Below are 22,974 nucleotides of genomic sequence, written 5' to 3'. Positions count from 1 at the left end.
AAGCCAGAGAAGAAGGAGCAAAGCGATGCTGCGTCCTTACCGTCCACGTTGCTGACTTTGCTGTGCTGGACTGTTGAAATGATACATCAAAGCTGTGAGGTCCTGGGTAGTCTGTGTTGGAAGGGATGGCTGGGGAGGGTGAGAGGGCATCAAAAGTCGAGCTGGGCTGCGCATAAGGCGAGGGGGCTGTGACGCTGTTCTGCGCGTGCTCCGTGTTGTAGGGGCTGGTGGAGGAAGAACCATTCTGGATCTGCTGGTCCATGCTGTTCAGGAGCCCCAGGTTTGTGTACTGTGGCTAGAAGCAAAGAGACATACAGCAATGTTACAGATGCAAGCTTAGCAGAGGCTGGCTATGGCTAGCCAAGGCATGGTCTTCATGGTGGAGGACACACAGCATGATCTCAGCACCACTGGACATGTGTCATGCCAAGAGGAGGGAGATTTGCAAAGTATATACCCCATTTTACATTGGTGACTGAAAGAGAAAGAAGTAAAGCTTCTTGTAGCCACACAGTAGATCAACAGCCAAGCTGGGAAAAGGAGGTGATGTGCAGAGTACCAGGCCACCATGAGGAGACAAGCTCCCCATGTCTAGGCAACACCCAGATCAAGACCTTTATGGAAGGACTCCTATAACCTGATAAAAATCACCCGGTTTCTTACAGTGCAACTGGCTCTAGCATGCACAAGGCTACACGGCTTCTGACGGTTTTGTGCTGTATCCATAGACTGCTCCTCTTCTTGCTGATCAGATCCTGCTATACATGGCGACATCTAAAACCTGTAACTCAGGTAGTAACTTCACTGAAGTGTGACTCACTAGAGAAAAGGTTCACAGCACTTAACCAGGTTGCATCATTCACTCGATTCCCAGTGACCGGTCATAGACAGTAGCAGAAAGAAATTAAAGGTCTCTTCAAGCAGCATGGAAAGCTTCCCCACATACTTAACAAGCAGCAGTTGCACAGTGTGTAGCACTTAAATGAGCAGACGTGGTTGTGCCCCAAAAGTAGCCTCCAGGCTACAATATATGAAACAACTGAAGACATCAAAGTGAAGGCTAGAGAATAGAGTACAGAAAGGCAAAGGTTAGATTAGGGAGAGGTTAGCAGGAAAATCACATGCATAATGGCCTAAATTCTATGTGCAGCACCGCTCCCCCACCTCAAAGAGATGAGAGGAGAACAGTGTTCAGAGAAAGCTGACAAGAATGAGCAATCTCTTTCAATGCCTTCCTGTAATGCAGCAGTAGATAACTTTTCAGCCTGAAAAAAAAAAGACAACGAGGAGAGAGGTGGAACGCAGTATGACAGAAGTGGACAAATTCTTAAATTATATGGAAAAAGGCAAATAGGAAATGAATTATTCATGCTCTCTTAATAGAAGAGTTGGGGGCCAAGAAAACATCTTGAGCAGGATTTTGGTTTACACACACCCACGTAAGGTATTTCTACACAAAGCCCACAAATAAACATGAATTTTCTGTCACACAATGCTGTGGATATTAAAAGCCTACATACATTAAAAAAAAAATAAGACGAGTTCTGCTGGAGAAAAAGCCATCAAGGCAGCGTATCTGATTTTAAAATTCTGAGCCACAAACAGTTGGAAGCTGGGAGAGAACTCTGGGGAGAGTTACACAATTACCCTGGTCTTTCATTCTTCTGAAGGACCCAGTGTTGGCCAGAGACACAGGGCAGCAGGTGAGTGGCACATGGGGTTCAGACAGGTACATGTACTCATCCTTGTATGTGTCCAAAGAGCACTTTTTTTGTGTCCAGCTGAGGGTGCTGAGCATCCAGAACATTTGTGGTATCCACCCCCAACAGCTCTGGAATCACCCAGGAACATGCAGTGATAAACACACCTGGTCCTGCTGTCAGCTGCTGACACGGCAGAAAGGACTCATGCTCTTCCCCTTGTCCAGGGATCCAAGCACTTCACAGCCCTTCACATCCTACAGCTTCAATCCCCCCCAAGAGTCATCAAGCTCACGTATCTCCCAGTGTGAGTCAGTCTGCCTCCGACTTCCCTCATCTTTCCAATAGTTGCTGCTTTACAGAGACAACTCAGCATTATCAGCCAAGCAGCAACCGTTCCCTGAGTCACAGCACCAACCACAAGAACCATAACAAAAACCTTTCCCAACACTGGAATCCTACCAGCCCTACTGAAGCTCCTCCAAGGACCTGAAAGGGAACAGCACAAGCTATCTGTCGAGCTCACTGGGGACCTTGGACAAGTGGTTTAACACCCCATTTCTTCAGTCATTTCAGCCACGAAGGAAAACGGGCTGGTCCCTTAGCAAAGATGAAGTGTCCTCCCTACACCCACCTTATGCTCTAAGCTGTCCTTCCAGAAAGGGAAGAGGTAAAGAAATGTAAGCCAAACAGAGATCTTCCTTAGGTTTCTGTCTGTGTTTCACTGGAAGAAGCTAATATTTATGGGGTTTTAATTAAGAGCCAAGCGTGAACCTGGTGCTGTTGGGTCTTCAGCGAGGCACATCAGACTTCCCAGAGATGGCTCAGCTTGATCATATGAGCCCTGGTAGGAAGGAGAAGGTCTGGTAAGGAATGATACAGAGGACTTTGCTTTGGGAGCTGAGATGGCCTGAAGCAAGAAGGGAGAGCTGGTTCCCTCCCTTGCTCTGCCACTGACGCTCTGTGTCCTTGGGCAAGTCACCTCGCCTCCTCCTCCACCCTCAGCCTACTTCAGGCAGCAAGGTCTGCAGGGCAAGGATTGCTCCTCAGTATGTAAAAAACACTCTCCTTAATGGGCCCTCATTTTGTCTGAGGCCTTCAGGCAGGAGAGCAATAAAAGCAATTACATATTGAATCCTAATCCTGGGTGAACCAGTGACTCTGTGTTGCCTCAGGTTAGTCATTTGTCCTCCCTTCCTCAGTTTCCCCGTCTAGAACAGCAAGGATGATATAGGTGCCCAGCACTACTGTTAGATGGGCAAGCAAGTATCTGTGATTAGACTCAAAGCCTGCAAAATAGCTGACCTGCTAAACAGTTGACACAGGAGGAAACAATCCAGACTGGTTGTTCTTCTCCAAAAGGAGATTGCAGCTTTGGCAATGCTGATGACAGTTATGTCTCATCTCCTGCAGGCTATTTAGCCAAGCAAGACCTATTTAACGGACTTTCAATACATGTTTTCCCTTGAGGCTAATTCCATACAGAAAGAGCCAGAATGCTAGTGTATTGCACCAGGAACAGGCTTTTTACTGCTCACTACTTTTATATTTAATCAAAAACCAAACCTCCCTGCCCTCTTGCCCCAGAATACCCTAATAAGACCCAAAGACTTCTCAAAAATGTAGAAGTATCACTTAGTTGTTTCATTTCTCACGTAGATTAGCATCAGACACACTCCCTAACCAGCAGAATGATGAAAAGACAGCTGTAACAAAAACAGTCTCCTAAGCCAGCTCAGACACACAGACAGCAAAACAATAGTGTTTCAGCTTTCACTTAAAAACTGTTCCTTCTAATCCCAGGCTGCTTAAGATGACTGAGAAAGAGGACCAAATGGACAGTCAGCGTTAACAAGACAGCACTGTCTGGAAAAGCTGAAGATGCCACCTGGAAGTCAATAAAAAATAATATATATATATGTATATATAAATATAAGCGCCTCATTAAAATTTAAGATATCCTTAAGAGAATCAAAGATCCTTTTCATTCCTTTCAGTCCAGGGACCATCTGTCTAAATGTTACCAGCAGAGCAGCCATTCCACTGCATTTATACACTTGCATGCCACAGCCAAATGCCATGTCCCCATTTGCTCTTTAAATAACTATTAATCTCCTTGCACTTATCCCCGTGCTGACACAAGCAGCTGTTGGACTCCCCTTCGTCCCCTCTGAGTCTCACCAGCCTTTCACCTTCTCTGGCCCCTTGCTTCCCTGGCCAGGCAGGTGCTCCATCCCCGGTGACAAAGCCAATGGTGACAAAGCCGCCAGGTTTGCACACACACGAGCACTAAACACGTCTCGCAGCTATGCCCCAAGGCGGCCGGCTCAGAGAGTTGTTTGTGCTCAAAGGGTCAACATCTGAATTGCTTGCAAGACTTTTGGAGGAATCAGATAAGGCTTTCAGAGGCACACGCCTTCTGACAACATAACAATTAGAGGGGCAGCAGGCCGGGGAAGGCGCACGCAGGAATTCACCCACCGCCGCCACAATAAAACCCCTTCGCCCCAGCCACGCTGGGATGGTGAGAACAAAGACAGCAAGGGGCTGCGGGCAGGTCTGCAGGGCATCGCCGTCCAGGAGGGGTCTGCAGGGGGTGTGTGCACACAGCTCCTCTTCACCATTAACAGAAAGAAAAACGACAGGCTTTAATGCAGAAATTAAATCTTGCCAGGTTGGTAGCCCACACTTTAGCACATGCTCATGCTTTGCTGCAAGATCGTTTTAAACAACTGCAGAGTCTAGACCCACCACCTATTCCTGGCAAAAGGAGGATGCTATTTGGTGTAAAGAAGAGAAACGCATGCAAAGCTGAAAGAATGGATTGTCAGTTTTTCAGTACCTTTGTTCTCTATTTTGTTACCTCCATCAGGTTCCTGAAACTATTAATATCACTGAGGCATTACAAAAGCCTTCACACGAATTCAACTGCAAATAATTAGAGTGCTACAATTAGATCTTAGACTACATATTTCAGAACATCGTTTCAATAATGTATCTTGAACTATCGCTTTCACTTCCTACAGACTCTCAGCTTTGCTTTCAAGCTTTCATGGTAACTCACACTTCTCAATTAGGAGAGTCATGGTTTCACTGGAGAAGCTACTGAATTAAAAAAACAGATTGAAAACTGCAGAATTGTTCAACCACGGTTCTGCTGTCGGGAGTACAGATCTTCCTAAGGAATGCCAAGGACAATGCAAGGCAGGAACCCTCCTGACCCAGCAGCTCCAGGGCACTTGCCACAAGAGGGCAATGCAAATGCTCCACCACACATGGCAGAGCTGATGCGCAGGAGATGATTCCCCAATCCACCCAATCTGAGGCCCTTCTTACCCTGCCCTGCAGCAAGAACACACCCCTGGTTTTTCAGCCACAGCCCATCGTGTTAATTGATAAGGCTATGAGATAGATCTGCAAAGAGATCACCAGTGTGAAGGCACAAAGGAAGTAACACAAATGAAGAAAAGCTCTCAAGGGGACTTCCATGCCAAAAATCCCCTAAATTACACAGCTCCACCTATTAACTACCCGTTATCAACCTTTCAGAGAAAGTTTTGAGAGCTTCTCCACTTGAGAAAATAAAGGAAAAGTTACCATCTTCAGGTACAGAACACCTAGAAGCCTTCACCCTCTCAAAACCCTTCTTTCTCTGTATCTCCAAAAGAACATGCATCTATGTTGTGCACACATACTGACAAAATTCTGCTTTTTACTGCTGGATCTATGCAGCTCAAGAGCATTGTCCAGTTACTTGAAAGGCAAAATACCACCACTGGTGCTTATTCTCCAAAGATATGAGACGATTAAACTTGTCAGCAACAAGATTTTGCAAGGCACTTTGCTAGTTCTGTGCTTAACTGTACCATGGCTGGTGCAGTAGTTGCAGTACTAGTGGGAAGCAGCTTACAGAGATAATTCAGTGACGGACCAGGTAAAGATTCAGATTGCTGTTGGAGAACAGCTCTCAGAAGCAACAGATAAATGTTTTCCAGATTACTCGATGCCTATCCAAATCAGAAGACAGACACTTCAAACGTATCAAGGAAGATTTAAATAACCTAGTTGTTCAGACCTTCCCAGCACAGGATTTTAGTAGGTGAAAATAAAGCATTTAAGCTCAACAGAAATGCTTCTATCATACTTATTAATCAAGATATTGCTGACTGCAAGACTATGCAGCTTTGCCAGTTGCTTGGAAGGCAGCTGATACAGTACTCGATGTAGGCGCACTGCTTGTGCCATGACAAAAAAGTGCCAAGAAACAAAGGCCTCCACCCATCCCCCTGAGCAAAGATCAAGGTTGAAGCCGAAAGAGATATCTAACTGGCTTATCACAATGAAAGGTATGATTTGGTTTGCATCTCTAGCCTCTTTTCTCATCAGAAAAAGAGAGATTGAAAAACTTCTTTATGCATCACAGTTTCCACCCAGCTCACAAACATCTGGGCTCTGCTCCTTTCAGGAGAATCCAGCTCAGTTTGGACATTGTTCCGGTCCCTTCCAAGCAAGGAGGGTTAGATGTGTGCAGTCATTTAAACACAAGATCAGGCCCAGATCCCCATGGAGACCCACTGACAGGTCTCACAGCCCCTGCACTCCCCCCAGCTCCATTTCTAAAATGGAAACAAATCCTGTAGGTCTATTTTGAAGCGGTTTTTCCCCAGAGCTACTGTTCAGCTAAATACTCGGAAGCCCACAAATAAAATTATAATGTGCACCATATACCCAATGGGAAGAGCAAGGGGCTTTGGTTGAACCAATCTATCAACAATTACCAAGATAGGTTCCCAGGCACTATAGCTCCTAAGCTCTAATTACCATGTGTCACGACTTCCAGCACTATAACTAATCAATTTGATTTGAGTAATCTTACTGTTGGGTCATTGCTTTTCTCAGGCAAACAGGAGACTATTTCACATCTCAGCAGCATTACAGGTTCCCAGCACGATGGAGCGGCATTGGAGTAGAAGAGGCCCTCAAGTCAGTAATGCCTGCCCTGGCTATTAGACTTGATGCAACATAACCAGACATTTAATGTCTCTTCAGCTGAATCCCACCTATAAGCAGGGAGCACAAGCATTTCTGCATACTGCCTCCTGCATCTACAGGGCTATGCAATAAGCATGACCACAGTCATTTTAATAAACTAAATTTAGGAATAATAAAGAAAAAAAATATTATTCTTACAAAGGGGGCAAGCCTCCTGAAAACAAAAAACCCCAAACAAACAAAACCAACAAAAAACACACACAGACAAAAAACCCCAAACCAACCAAACAACTAACACACAAAGAAACACCCCACCGAACAGAGTATGTGTGTGTAATATATATATATATATATATATAGAGATATATATAAACTCTCTCCACAATTGTCCTACACAAGTATTTCATGTTAAGTAGTAAGATAACCCCAGCAGGTTGCCTGGAGAGCTTTCAACACCACCTAAACACATAAAGCACAACTTAAAGAAAACAGAGTCCTCCATTTCACCTAGCCAGGGGGTGGGGGGGTAGTAATGATAATAATAAAAAAAAAAAAGAGAGGGAGAGAAACCAAACAATGACTCCCCTTTCCCCCCCTGCAAAAAAACCCACCAATTGTTAAGTGACCAACTGAAATCGTGTCACCATGTTTATAGTTCAGATACATAAGCTTAATAAGTTGCCTGCTCTGCCTACTTAACACAGCATCCCTTCCTTTCCCAGCAGTCTCCAATCAGCCCTTTGACAGCGTCCAGCCTGGTAGACAACACACTACATGTGCTAAACAGGAGAAATCAAGGCACATCAGTAATTTGTAACATGCACCATTGCACTTGAAAAACACTATGGTTTGTATACCGGGGAGAGGAAGGAAAGTCTGGGTGATTTTCACTAGGATTAGCTATTCCACTCTGTGCATCACGCCACATCTATACCCTTTAGGTTTACACAGGCAGCACAATTTTAAGAGCCATAGCCAGTGAGGTTGCAGCCCACATGTTTCCACTGAGACACGGTTCTGTTGAACTCAATAGAACTACTTGTTCAAGTAAAACTCCGCATACATAGGTATTTGTAGGCTTGGAGAGTGAGACAATTAACAAAAAAACCCCATGAAGGCAAGTTTCTGTCCATTCCTAAAGGCTGTAAGCTTTGGACTTGTCTTGTTCCCCCCCAGCTGTAACTGTTTTCCTTTTTAGCTAAACGTTGAGTTTTGCCCCTTGGTTAATTCATTTAACTCAGCAAGAAGTATTTTTCAGCCAGAAGCAGGGTGCCTTTTAAAACAAGCACAGCCCAGAGCAGGAATGCCTGTAATTCTTGGCTCCTACCACCTGCCACAGGTTCACATATAAGAGCTTGTCTAATTCCAGGATTATGAGAATGACAGTGTATCCCACTTCACTCAAATATTAAGTCTGGTCATCCTACATTTGCAGATATTTCTAAGTATTTTCCAATGCATGTAAAAATAATATCACTGACTTCCTTAAAGCTGTATTTTAGGCTTAAAAAAAATAAATCTGAATTGAGTTTTTGAAAATAGTTTTCCATGCATTGAAACCAACTTCACTTCTGAATGTCAGACCATTTTATGCAGGCTTTCATCAGAACATCTAGGCTATGCTTAGTTATTTTGAAAATTCAGACAGTTTAAACAGGAGAATGTCCAAAATCCACACCCCTGCACACAGATAGTCATTTCTTTAAGCTTGTACACAGCAATTTATTTGACATGTAATTGAAAAACATATAAACAAAAAAAAGAGTAAAAAAAAAAATATATATATATACATATAAATCATACAATATGGTCTCTGTGAGATGCAAGAAATCATGAGACATCAGAACTCCATGATCTTAAAGCAAATTGGTTAATAACCCAAACGCACAGCTTCCTAAAACTAAAACAGAGGCCGTGAGTTTACTATGTTCTCCTATTACCAGCTGGACAACACAATGTCAACAAAGATCTGAAGAGCCATAAAGTACAGACGATTTGGAAAGGCACCCCCTCTTGCTCCCAAGAGATGTAAACACAACTGAAGACAAAGACCTACATCATGAAAACCAGAGAAAGACGGAGAGATTTCAGCAAGGCATTTTTGCCTGTTTTCAGCAGCTAAGAACTATAGGATCACAGCTCGGCAAGGTATCCAGAAATCCTATGTGCTGCGTTTGTAGCGAAACGTTGAAAAGTTGGATTAAAAAAAAAATAAAAATGTGGAAATATAAGAGGAAATGATTAAAATACAATGGGAGAAGTGGGGAGGAGAAGCAGGGATTAAAGCTGCCTTGTTTCTTGAACTCTTTATGGACGGTAACCATCGATGGTTATCAGTCATTTCAGACATGCAGCATTTTATTGTGTTGAGAGAGCAGCATTGGGCAGGACAAGATATCTGTGTGTCATCCACAGTGAAAGGCTGCAGACACTGTAACCACCAAAGCATGGCCATAGGGCACAAGGACAACAAATAATCAGGGTCGGAATAGTACCAGGAGTTGAAGTTAGCTTCCAAATTGGTCATTATGCTCAACAAAATCAGAATATGCTGGCTTTCAGACACCAAAGTCAAATACTCCGGTTCAGTAGCATTTTAATCAGAACAAGGAATTCAGATCATCTGCAAGTTAAATAAGTCCAGCAGTTAAACACACACCAAAAAAGAAGAAAAAGAAGAAAAAAAAAAAGCAGCCACACACAAACTCCCCACACCCACTCTTTGAAGCGTGGTGCAACTACGGAATATAAGAATTCATAAGAAGAGTTATAGGAGGGCAAAGGGCAAATTAAAACAAGTTATAGCAAGCAAAGAAAAAGGGTTACACTCCAGCACGAGAGTCCCTATAGATTAAAAGGAAGAAAAGAAAGATCTACTGGATTTTCTACTGTATGGGGCCACTTCATGTGGCCCCAAATCAGGTGAGAAAACTCCTGGATGAAGTTCTCAAAATCCTGAGACACCACACAGCAGACTGAGAACCTTTCAAGACTGGGGAGTCAAGAGGACTGGCTGCCAAATTCTGACTATGCACTAACTGAAGAGAACAAAAGGAGGTAGGGTTTTGCCTTCCAACACTTCATTTTGTATACTAAAGCAGCTCCTGAGCTGCACCAAGCTGGTGTTGCCTGCACCCAAGGATCTACTGGGGTTCAGTACAGCAGCATACATGAAGCCAGGAGACCATCCTAACCACCCTCCTTCTATGGTACGCATTTGAAACAGCTGCACATCATTGCTGCAACCTAGTCCTGAGACACAAGCAGGGCGTTTAATATGGTGTTTTTCAAAGATGCCAGGCTGTGCATACATCAGACCCAAAGATGGTCTTTGAGAGAGGGGTGAGAGGGTGTGTTTATATAGGGACACCATGTGAATGCAAAAGCAATGCTTCTTCCACAGTGACACTCCATCAGCCTTACAACCATCAAGAATGTTTTCCCTAACCATTTAAATCAGATTATCACATATTCCACACACACAGGATTTCCACAGGGCTCCCTAGTATGGGCTCTTCAATGTCTAACACCACAACAAAACCCACTTCTCAGTACTTCCCTCCCTGTCCAATACTGCTGACTTCAGCAAACACCAACACACATGGTGCCACAGCCACTTAGACAAGGCTCAGCTCCAGAGATCTACATTTGAGGTACTCAGCTGGACAGACCTTTCACTATCCAAACAGAGAATTTGATAGATTCACTGCTCAAAAATGCAGCTGCTCACATAACAGAAAGACAGGAATATTTTCTGCCCAAACAGACTGTCCATAATCTAAGTGATTCCTTCTTGCAATAACCAAGTTAGCTAAGCTTACTGCAAGGAATTTCATTCAACCTCACAGTTACTGCATGAAAGAACAGGGGTTCTTCCACATTTTTTTAAATAACAACATACCTACTAATTTCCATGCAATACCACGTTAAACTTCCCACCCCTCCGACTTGAACACATTAACAATTTCTTTCAGACACACAGCACAGTGGACTGACATAGGCTCATCTCAACAGCTTTCCCACCTTAATATTCAAGTCATAGTTTCCTGTTTGAAAAATATTAGATCACACCTAGTCAGTGTATGTTCTAGTTTCCTTTATAAGAACTTGTTGCACACTTATCTGCTGCTGAAAGAGGGTGGAGGGAAATTAGCTCATCTATTTGTTCTCATCAGTCACCAGCAGCACTCCTGAGGGAGTCAATTCTTATGCTACAGGTAAAATGTGGAGTAACACTGCAGCAGTGAGAAATCACACTAAAGGCTTGCTGAGGCTGTTGAGGATCTCTGACATGAATTTACAGAATCCAAAGTTTACAGAGCAGTCAGCCAGAATTTTATTATTTTTGTTGAGTAATCACACCCTCCCCCCCAAATACTTTGCGATGAAGACGCCACATTACCTAAAGTATTTAATAATTGGGGTTTTTTTAAAGTCATCTCCCAGACACCAGAGAGATCCACTTTCTGGCTTGACACTTCTGTTGGCAGCGTGCCTAAGTCTTGTAAAGCTACATGTTGGGAAAGCACATCCACCTATTCCTATTGTTCTGTTCGCCTCCGCTCCCAAAGCATCACACCAGCCCCGTGCACCAGATCCCTGACGCAGCTGGACGGCAGCTCTGCAGCGCAAGGATTTCTGCCCAGCGCTGCACCTCCTCCCCCCTCCCCGTTCCCAGAAGTCGGCAATATTCTTTGTATTTACTTCCTAGATGTGGATTAAAACTAAGAGATTCATATCTGCTGAGACATAATCCATCCCTTTCATTCCCAGACACTACCCCACCATAAAATATTTCCCCTTCCCTCCCCAAACTGGGCGTTTCCTCCCACTCTCTTGCTCTTGGTAAAAACATTCATCTTCTTGCCATCTTGAGGAAGTTGGATTCATCTCAGATTTCACCAGGTCCCCTTGTATACCACTTCCCAAAGTCCTTGGGGGGAAGTTTAATCCGGATCCAAACTCTGGAATCAATTCCAAGAGGCTGCTGGGCTCCAATCCGTGCATTAATTTTCAAGCATGCTCAGCCTTGCCACTTGGGTCCACTTCCAAACAGAGCAGAAAACTGAGCACAAGCCCAGAAACACATCACACCTCGAGCCATCTATTCTAGATACTAACACACACATCCTGGTTCAAACACTGCTCCTTTGGTTATACCACTAAGACTCCAGATGAAACAGCAATGGCAGGGCATTTGCAAAAATACAAGATACCATGAAGTGTTCTTGGATCAACTCAAAAATTACTCAAACCTAATATGAATTTCAAACAAACAAACAAAACAAACACCACATATCATGTGTTTTTGTTCCTTGCTTGTGTATGGAGCTTACAACAATGATCAGTAATTTCAAACAAAATCATCAAGTTTATATTCAAGTTCTCAAAGAGGATTCAGGCTTACTTTGCCAATGCCAAGGAGCTGAAGCTTTCATGTGTATTATCTGAGACTCCCTGAACAGTCATTTCTTACCAATTTTGCTCCCGATATGAGAAGCCTTACAGAAATAAAATTCTAATTGTCTTAAATCTCATCCTGCTCTGTTTGCTCCTTGCACAAGGTAATTACAAGTAGCTAAACCAAACCTGGAAAGCCCCTCAGGCTCTTCTTTAGAAGAAAGCTGAGACTCTCCCCAGCACTTTGTCTGTTTATAAGAAATAGGTTCACCCTTACATTTCACTGCACTTTCTTCTCATGGCCAAATCACAAGCTGCAAACTCTGTCTGTCCCGGGCTGCTCTGCTAAGGCTTTATCCTATGGTTTGCCCTGACTGGAAAGCAGGTCTCCAATACCTCCAACAGTTACAGCATCTTTTTTCAGCACAGCAAAGCTCTGATGGGAAGCTCCATTTGGGAGACTAAAGACTGGAAGATTTATCAGAACACATTTAATACTATAACTGAAGAAACCAAAACAAAACAGGAAGGTTTGAAGAACAGCAAGTTTATTCACTTGGAGAGACCTACCCACATGCCTAACCATGGCTGAGCTCACGTATCACTCAACAGATCATGGCCCTGGTTAATTGTCAAGGGATCGCAAGACAACCATGGCACCAAGACAGCAGAGAATCTAGAAAACACGTGGAAGTGAAAAAAAGAAGTTGAGCCTCAAGGCCCTTGGAGAGAAATTATTTTCCTCTTAATTCCACTTCATACTAAAAGTGACTTGACGGCTAATCCAGGCCAAGTGGCACAAAAAGCTTGAGCTCACTTCTCTGCTGGAGAGGATGGACTGTGGTGTTGCTGTTGGTATATGAGGAGCTCCTCTCCTTTCTGATGATTTATGCAACCTCGCTTTTAAAGAGTTACATTCATTTTATTGCCTACTCTGCACATTCTTAAAAGGCGTTGGAGGCAGTGCCAGAAAAATAACAGGGCTTAACAATGCCTAGTGCAAATCCGTCAGTGCAAGAGCTCCTTTCTGAAGCGTTTCCAGCGGGAACATTTTATAAATAGAATTTAAAATTTCCTTTGAGCCAGGCAACACCCGCTTTTATTCAGCCCTTCACGATAATGAAATAAGTAGTTTCTCCACTAGTTATAGCCAGTAACTTCCAGAGCAAAGAAAGCACAAAGCACATGGTTTATACCCTTTCACATCCCACATCCACAGCTTTCCTGCTGCAGATGCCATGTCTTCGTCATGGAGCTAGTGAAGCTTTTGTCTCACAGAAAACAGAGACGCAATTGATAATAAACCCTTCTGCTAGGCATAACTTGGCAGACACAACCCTAAAGGTCGCTACCAGATGGGTTGAAACACACACAAGGTAGACAAAGCTTTGTTCTGTTGGCCTCTCTACACACAGGGGCAGGGAGAAAAGAAAAGCAATTTCACTTGACTCAAAACCGTTACTTCATTATTCAAAAATACAAAGTGAATTGAAAGAAAAAGAGCTCCTGAGGGAGCTTGGCAATAACATAATTGAGCTTATGTTGGAATAAGAGAATCAGAGAATTCAGGTGTTGGTGACACTGTGGAAGATTCAAGCCATCATACTGGTAAAAATAACCCATCAAAACAGCAGTTCTTGTATTCCCCAAAGAATAATCTTGAACAGAATGCAAATGGATAATTCCATCCTGTCTCAACTGAGGCAAATTTACAGCAAATAAAAATGGATCAGTTACAACCACCAGTTCAAGATGTAAAACATCCTCACTGTGCTGCAATGGCAACTTTTTCCATCTCTTATAGTGAAAACTTTTTCATTCCATAAAATTTCTAGTATTAGTTTCTTGCCAAACGAAGCAAGCTGACAATTTGCAAGCAACTGAGAAGATCCACTGTCCCTAATTTCATACTGCTTATGAACCCTCATTTTGAAGCACAGAACAGTTTAAAATGGAGATGAAATTTCCAATCTCATGTCTAGTGTACTTGTGTTACTGTGCAAACCACAGAACGTGTGTTACTGAGCAGTAACGACACTTTACACACAACCAAACTATCCTGATTTCTGCAGAAGTATCGCACGCCGCACACTGAGAAGTTAAAGCTCTGCAGAAGGACAGAACATCGTGAGGTTTCGCTTTTGTCTATTAAAGGTCACATTCATTCTTTCCACCCACATGCAGGTTACAATCAGTTTTTTCTGGGCTACACGCATAGATTCGGACTGCTGAGGTCTAGTCTCTCCATCTAAAGCAAGGAGAGGATTTCTCCAGGTAACATCCCCAATCCACTGCTCAGTGTGAGTCACATTCCCTCTACTATCAAGACCGGTATCACCAACGTTTTTCAGTCCCCTATTATAAAACAACAGAATATTATCTATAGCATGACAAACCTGCTCCAATAAGTGGTTGGAAACATACTCTCGCCCTTCTCTGTGTTTTTCCACAGAGTGGTCCTCTTGTTTCAGCTGGGAGAGAGATGGCAGCACATGGCAACAGGCAGATCTCAGCTTCCCACTGGCCATCTCTCTAGACTCCTTTAGTCTCTTCAATGGCAGACCCAAATGGGGCAGCAGAATCCACTGAATTTCTCCAAACAAAAGATACAGGCGTATCTATCCTTCGGCTTTTCTATCTCAGGTTAAACCTTTGCAACTGGACCGCAGTTTTCAAACCTCTCAGAGGAAAAGGGCCTCTACATCCTTGCAGAAGACATTTGCAGCCCAAGGATAAGACACATGCCTCACAAGCCTGCACAGAAGATGTCAAATGACAAAAAGTTTAGTCCCTTAAGTGCAATTACAGCAAAACCAAAAGATGGATGCACAAAAAGTATAGCTGGAATTGCAGCTGGGCTCCGTCAAGGAACACAACTTCCAATGCATCTTCTTATTCCTTCTTCCTAAAGAGAGGCTGTGCTCAAACATGAGGTGTTGATATCATTCCAACAAAGAGAGGCCACTGAAAGGCATGGCACTGGTTCTCTCCCAGAGAGCAGGAGTTGTCTGCCTGCTTGGAGCCAGCAGAAGCCTGAGACATCTTCATAAATAGGAGGAAGGACCAGGAGAGAGGGTCAGGTTTAGCCAAAACCTGCCTTAAGAAACTCATTTGGCTTCATATAACATTTATCTGAGTGCTTTCATCTCGGCGTATGACAAGATGTGGGGCGCAGAGGGTAGTGCACAGATGAGCTTTTCTCCCTAGTACCTTCAGACTGGAGGAAGGGAGCAGGTGGGCTGTTCTCCTGGGCAGTGACCAGGCAGCAGCCCTCAGAGACCACTTCTTTCACCCTAAGTCTGCTCAAAACCCACAGAGAACAGGCAGCAGGGGGGGAAAAGCCATTGCTGAATGCAGTCAGGGTGACCATTGACATATCTCAAAACCAGCCAAGGAATGTAGCACCAGAGGGGACACAGCTTTGTCCACTTAAGTCAGTCACAGCCAAACCCAGGCTGACAGCGAGGACAATAAACCACAGTCACATGTCTCCTACATAGCTCAAAAAATGAGCTACATCTCAATTTACAGATTCCTTAAACTTAACGCCCCACATAGAGGAACATCTTTGCATCTCACTGAGGAGGCCACGCTCCCTCAGAACATCCTTCTACACCACTCCAAATGCCCACATGGCTGCTCCTACAAAGAGGAATGACTCACATCCATGGCACTACAGATCAAACATATGCATCTGAGTTATTATTTAAAAAGCACGGGGGCAAATAAAAACAAAGCTAAAAATGCACCCTCTATCCTAACCCTCAATCAAAGATACTTGCAGAAATCAAGCTACAGCTTCTTTTTTTCTTTTTTATTTTAATTTCCAGTATGAAGGAATGCTGCCAAAAAGCCATAAAGCAGAGCACAAGATGTTTTAGTATAAAACTAGCTTCCTCCATTCCCCTCCCAAAACTATGATAAAAATCTTAACGGAAAGAGATTCTTTAATTTGACTTTCTCCCAGAAAGAGCAGGAAGATCTTTGGGAAGGCTGAAGGATATAATCAAAAGTCACAGCTCATATTTCTTATCAGTGTTTGAACAAGATGTGTTTATTCTCTTGGCAACACTTTAATTTCATTTTAGCAAATACTCCAAACTCTGCATCATCATCTCAGTCAAACTAGAGAAGAATCCAGAGTCCCCAAAGGGAATCTCTGTTGCTCTCATCCTACCTTCCCAGCATCCAGGAAACTTAGACAAGACTGGACAAACTTGCAGATACCCTCTTCACACCCAGTTCTGTGCATGCTCCCCCGCAAACATTACTGCACAGCACCTAAAACTGCCAAGTGTGGAGACAAGGTAGGAGAACCATTTGAGATCCAAAGGGCTCCTGTTCATCAGCACCTCATCACTCCATCATAACCATCCCAACCTCTCTCTCCTTTTCATATCTCCTACTCATAAACACACAGGAATGCTCTGGAAAGGATCTCCTGGGTCATCAAGTCCATTGCTCTGCCAACAAAAAGCTTAATTTGCCTTATAGTCAACCCAGATCAAATGCTAGCTTAGATTAAGCTGGAAAAGTGGTTGGGGCAGGTTCCACCTCTGGCCTTTCAGGGCTATGATTCACTTCTCCAACACCTTTCTCCCTTGTCTCAACAAAGTTTTAGACATTCGGGAGGAATACCTTATCTCATGGCAGCACTCGGCACCACACTTGCAGGTACGGGTGCCATGGGCGATGGTACCAGCTCCTTACCCCAACCACGCAGCCCAAACTGGGGCTTGCACAAGGGTCAGTCCCCTGTCTGCAGGGTGAAATGTGCTGCACAGCTGGTGGGCACAGAGGGTAGAGCTCAATGCCCACCAGTAGGCAGCAAACATTCCAGGGCAGCTGGGCAAAGCACCCCCAGAAATGGGCTTTGGGTGGGAGAGGACTCTCCATTCTCCATTTTAAAATGTAACTTCAATGGCAGGCGGGGAGGGGGGGAAATTTACTTCCTTATCTTTTGTCTGTTTTTAAACTCAAACCAGAGTCTATACCAAATTTTTCATGACTTGGTATGGTCATTTTCTGCACAATCCAGCAACAGATCTACAAAATAAGTCCAGCAAGCACCAGTTGCTACAAATGCCTACTTCTGTTTGCACAGTGAGAACTTCAGAACTTTTTATTTATTAATTTATTTATTTTTAAGGAAACGATGCCAAAGAGCCCACATATTGTTTTCAAGATTACAATGGGTGAGGTTCATCATCGCCAATATATTTAAATTGAACATTAACATCTCTGTCTCTTGAAACAAGTCATTAGAAAGTCTGCTCTTTCTCCAAAATAAAGCCAAGTCAAGGCTATTTGGGCACATAACGCTTCACTGGCTGAACAAAGTCGGTGCTCCATGTTCAAACCCAAGAGGGGGAAAGGGGGGTGAGATGGGGAGGAAGGAGAAAAACAAGAGTCAGATCTAAAGCTCTTTAAAAAACCCTCCATTGACAGCAACAGTGACGAGCGGCATTTGAGCGGAGCGAGAACGCTCCTGAGCGCATCGCTTCTGACAGATGAGCCCAGCAAGTCAACCATAGGGACTCACAGTCCCACCGTTGCTATTCAGCGAAAGTTGATCAGATAGCAGCAGACAAATAACGCCAAGCAAACACTCCAAGAAGCGCTCTCTCCACATTTAAGAGTTTATAATTAACCGGGGGGGCAAAAAAAGAGTCACCAATTCGGGTCTTCTGCGCAGCAGCAGCAGGTAGGAACCAAGCACAGGCTGGGGGTTTGTGATCCCTGCAGAAGTGGGGGACGGGGAAAGCACGCAGGTTTCAGTTTACCCCGCGCTCTCCCCGAGTCGCAAACCCGCCATCCCAAGCATGCAAACCCAAGGTGTACTTTTAACAGGCTTTTCCTTGCCAGCTATCGCATCTTCCAGCCACACTCTCAGCCTTGCAACTCCTATTTTGTTTTCTTTTCCAAGTGGCTGAGCTTCTGTCTGCTTTGGGTCTCGCACCCCGTGCCCTCCACTCCAAGCAATTTCACCAGGTATACACACACACACACACACACAGAGGAGCTTTTGCTGCATTGCCATTCTGATGAGTGTCAACACAGCTGCTGTCTCCGCTGGAATGTAAACCAATATTGTCGTTAGATCTCCCTCAACTCCAGGTAACTTCCTCAAAGATTTGCACAGCGCGTAGCAATTCTCTCCACTTCCACCTCACAAAGCATCGACCCAGTTGGTTAAAAGCATTTCAATTAAAAGCGCAAAAATAAAAAATAGTCAAAGCTCCATCTGCAGTTTGCGTTCCACTCACGCCCATGCAGTGCAAAGGGCTGTAGAAAGCAAAATGCATACATTGTACGTGCATTCATTCTCTTATATTTAGACAAACACCCTGTGTAAAAATATCTCGCTGCTGCTGTGAGTTGTGAAGCAAGATACTAAGAGCACTGAGTAAAAGAGTTACTGGTGTGGACGCTAATGCAACATTTGCAGCAGAGGACCTTTGTTTGCATATTATTTTACTCAAAAAGGTAACCTAAGAAGGGGTTTATAATGCATTTTCAGTTATTTCCTATATACCATACACTTTAACAATGAGCAGTAATTTCGGCAATAAAAGACTAGTAAATGAGTTATAAAGCAGTCAGAGATACTGTTCAGACTGCTTCAGAAATGCAATCTGTATTCATCGCCCACAGTAAGCGACTGCTTTGCTTCTCCAATGGAAGAAAACCCTGCTGGGCTGATCATGGTTTCCAAACAAATTCACTGTCCCAGATCTAAAGATTCAAAGTCCACTCTCATCCCAGTACATAGCCCAGCAAACTGCTTCCCATTGTAAAGTGCAAAAGCTTCAAAAACCAGATGTGTATTCCACACCTAACTTCAGGACTACAGGGTGAAAAATAATAAATATTTGCACGCATTCACTAAGAATAAAAATATGTTAAAGATATGATAGCTCAAACCTAGAATCCTTACCTCACTATACTGGGACTGGGCATTGTTTTCCAGGTACAACATGTTAGCAGTCAAATTGATCAATGCTGCTGTTCTTTCTTCTGGCTCCAGGATTTTGACAAACACCTCCCACCCCCTAGAAGACCCTAAAAATATGTGATGCTACTTGGAAGATAACAGGACTCAGAGTGTGCCTCTCTGCATAATTGAAGTTTCCCTTATATACCTAACTATAGGCAAGGAGGAGGAGGTGGGGCTCTCCTGCCTTACCTGTCCAATCTGTCAAAGTGCCACCTGGAGTCCTCCACTCCAATGGAGAAAGGCCTCTCCCAGCTCATTAAGTAGTTAGAATTCCTTATCACCAATCTCTAAAAAGCAAAGGGAAGGGAAGGGGGGGAAAACAGAGAAAAGAAAAAAAAAAAAAGAAAAAAGAAAACAAGACAGAGAAAATAAAGCAAACTATAACTTTCCCCTGTCACTTTTCTATAAGTTTGGTTACTCAAAAGACAGGTACGGAGTTGCTCCAAAGAGGCCGTTTCAAGAAACTTCTATTTATTTATTTTATGAGAAATCTCCGGGGTTTTCTTCAGACACAGGTTTTGCTGCTACCAAAGCCCAAAACGTTCAGGAAGAGACTGAGATAAGACATTCAAGATCAGCAGTGCAGTAACAATGGCTGAGCCTCTGGCTGCTGCAGCACGCAGGTTTTGGACAAAAAACCAAAAAAACCCCACAAAGCAAACAAAAAACCTAAACAAACAACCACACACAAGGAGCTTTCTGAGAAGCAATCACTGTTTCATGCAACATAATCCAGCTACATGCTCTGTCATCTGTGTGCTCTCACCCATGCTCACAGCCAACGGGTCTTTTGTGCTTGCAGGACATCACTTATGCTTATGTTTTTTCCCCTCCTTTGCAACTGCTTCTAACTCACGCCACAGTAATAAACCCTAAAATAATCTCGATTAAAATAGGAACTATTAAAAAAAAAAAAATCTCAAAGGCAACAAAGAGACTCATGATTTTGAATTAATATATGGAAGAAGTTGTTGGGTACTGCTCAGTAAAAACCACCTGGACACCGTGCCCACAGCAAACTAAAGATTTTAAAAAGACAGGACGGGAAAGCACTTAGCCGAGACTCGGTCTGAGGGAGAACACGAGAGCAGACAGGGCAGGTCAGGACGGCCCCGCTGAGATTTCACTCCGAACGAGCAAAATCACGCCGGTGTCCCCAGCGCTGACCCCGCAGAGGGCCGGCGGTGCGGGGACCGTGCTGCCCCGGAGCCCTGGGCCGGGCCCGGCGGGAAGGGGCCGCCACTGTCCCGCCGGGAGAGCTGGGGGCACGGCGAGAACAAAGGCAGCTCGTTTCGCCTGCTCCCAAACAGCGGGACAAGCACCGTCGAGCAAGGGGAAACCAAACACCTTTTTAAAGGGGTGGTGGGGAAGAGAGGAAACCAAACATCCAGATCAGAGCGCGGCCGCCTGCCCTTTTAGCCTAATGACAGCGCTCCAGACTTTTATTTGAGGAGCTGCGGTGCGGCAGACCGGGGCTTAATTGCCGAGTACCCGCACGGGCTGCGAGCGCTCGCTGCCAACACCGGGACCTCCCGCCGCGGGAGCGAGCGAGCGACCCCCGGGCGCTTTGCGAGGGACAGAGCGGTCCCACCCGCAGGGCTGAAACCCACCCGGGGCCCCAGCACCTCCCTGCAGCCAAGCGGCCGCCCCGGAGCTGGTGCTGCTCCTGCCACGCCGCCTCCATTGCCTTTGGGTATTGTTTAACCCCAGTTTCTCTGGGCACACAGGGAGGGGACCCCGGGTTCATCGGAAGATGAAAGCAAGGAGGCTGTGCTGCTCAGGGTGCTAACGGCTCTCTGGCCTGCCATGCCCAACACATGGCAGCAGAAGGAGCCACCAATGACTTCCTGCCAATCTGAGAATTAAAGGACATTGTGTGCTCGCACCACTCTGGATCCAAACTGGAGACCGGCAGCATATTCACAAAACTGCCACTAATAAAATGGGACAAAGGCATCTGCAGACAAAAGCCAACACCAGATCAAACAGAGCAGAGAGAGGATTGTGGTGCTCTCCCTACCCTACAACAGTTCCTTGCCATGAGAAGCAGGGTAGGAGTCAAATTTAGGCATAACTCCGTGAGCACAGCTACACGGAGGACTGCTGGGCACAAGAGCAAAAGGTTGCAAGCATTTCCAGTGCACCTTCCTGATTCCTCCTCACTGAGCACAATGCAAGGAGGTGCTTCCAAGAATGGGCTGCAGGGAGGAGCACAGAGCCCTACTTACCACCAACAGCAACATCCCAGCTCAGGTTGGGGCCACGTGCACCTCCAGCACTCCTGAACTACCAGCAAGAGCCTGCTGAGCACACAGCATATTTCCTACATCACAGAGACAGCTCAGACCACTCCTGCAGCCCCTTCTCTTCATTTCCATCTTTCCTGGCACCACTTAACACAAGCTGCTACACCTGGTGCATTTACCTGATCTCACCTGAAGATGGGTACAAGCCAAAAAGCCACATAAGCACTAATTGAGATACAGGCAAAGTTTGCAGGGAGCAGCCACAGCACTGCTAACCAAACAGGTGACTTTGCAGCGCCACTGCAAAGCCTGCACAGAGTTGGACATCAAGCTGGACATCACTTGCAGATTTTCTGTTCTCTAATAGGGAGGAAAAGTTACGCTGTGCTCAGAGAACCATTTTGAACCTTGAATACTGTCACGTTTTTGATACTGACCCACGAGTTCAAAAATCTATGGAGAAGAAGAAAAGAGGAGGAGAAGATACATACATGGGTTCTCAAACTCAGCAAGTAATTGCAAAAACCTCTTTACTAGCTATGTTATTAAACTCAGAAGATCCTTCTTTTGCAAGTCATTAATGCAGCACTGTTGTGTTGGGTATCTGCTATCTTCTGTCCCACAGATGGCTGGAGGGGGTTGTGGGTGAAGCAACACCCAGATGCACTACACAGAGATTCGTGGAAGTTTATCCAGAGATCTGCATGTCAAACATGAGGAGAAGTGTATATAGCATGAATAAATTGACATGTCAGCACAAATCCCTGCCCTCTGTACACACAGCCCCAACCTGGCTCAGTGTTTCAGAGGAATTAGCCTGTGCGGTCACCTTGAAGTGGATGCTGGAGAAGTGGCTTTTTGCAAATCAATCATCTACAGGTGACAAAAAGGCAGCTGCCACCACCATGACAGGGGTGGCAGGAGGTAACAGAGCACGTACGAGGCACTGCACCCACCACCACCTCTGCAGCCCAGGCACAAGTGTGCCCCTCTCATTATCCCAGGGCTCTGAACTTTGTTCCACTGGCTTCAGACCTAAATGCACTCCCTTCACAAGATGCTTCCCTCCGTCCCACAGGCTGGTGACGTGCCTTGTGTATCTATACAGGCATTGATGGCGCAAGGAAAGAATAAGGGCTTGTTCAGTCACTCTTCTGCCTTACCATGAGGAAGAAAAGCTCCTGGAGCCTCATTCATCTCCTGTTGAAGATGTGAAAATTCACATAGATGGATCTCCAACAATCTAATAGCAGCAAGGCAGCATCTCTTAGAGGCTCTCAGTGGGAAACCTGACTCCCTGAAATAGCGTATGCTTAAATGGCTGAGTCACAAAACCAAAGGGACATCCCCCATCTCCACAAACTACACACTCACTTCTCAGCGATGGGACAATGATAGTTATAATTCATCTGAGCCTTCTGGACAGGTCTCCAAGAGCAACACCAGCATCGGTCCTGTTGCAACTGTGATGGTTGAAAGTCATAGCAAGACAAACCTTGCAGATAGATTATACCTTATTATACTAATTAGCCTAGTCAGAAAAAGCAAATAGATTCAGGCAAAGGTCTTCCTTTCACATGTTAAAAAGAATTACTCCATATTGAGGCCAGACGAACAAAGTTTAACTTTAATCTTCTAG

At 44.7% G+C, this 22,974-nt stretch overlaps 1 protein-coding gene across 7 annotated transcripts in view; it reads right to left on the bottom strand.

Annotated features, from left to right (window-relative positions):
- TP63 (tumor protein p63) overlaps positions 1-22,974 on the bottom strand; it is a gene marked incomplete at both ends in the record, with an annotated part of 103,254 nt that overhangs the window by 48,721 nt on the left and 31,559 nt on the right. For 4 of the 7 annotated variants that reach the window (XM_080349628.1, XM_080349629.1, XM_080349626.1 and 1 more), the window contains one exon: positions 41-295. In XM_080349628.1, the coding sequence (XP_080205754.1) occupies positions 41-295 (255 nt within the window). Of the gene's footprint in view, positions 1-40; positions 296-19,029; positions 19,072-22,974 lie in introns of those variants that run through there. The other 3 variants (XM_080349630.1, XM_080349631.1, XM_080349632.1) reach the window with 2 other exon arrangements.

The sequence above is a fragment of the Nesoenas mayeri genome (genome assembly GCF_963082525.1).
Source record: "Nesoenas mayeri genome assembly, chromosome: 9".
In the NCBI taxonomy this organism is placed as follows: domain Eukaryota; kingdom Metazoa; phylum Chordata; class Aves; order Columbiformes; family Columbidae; genus Nesoenas; species Nesoenas mayeri.
Note: the sequence above shows the minus strand (reverse complement) of the source record. Positions and strands in the feature narration are given on the sequence as shown.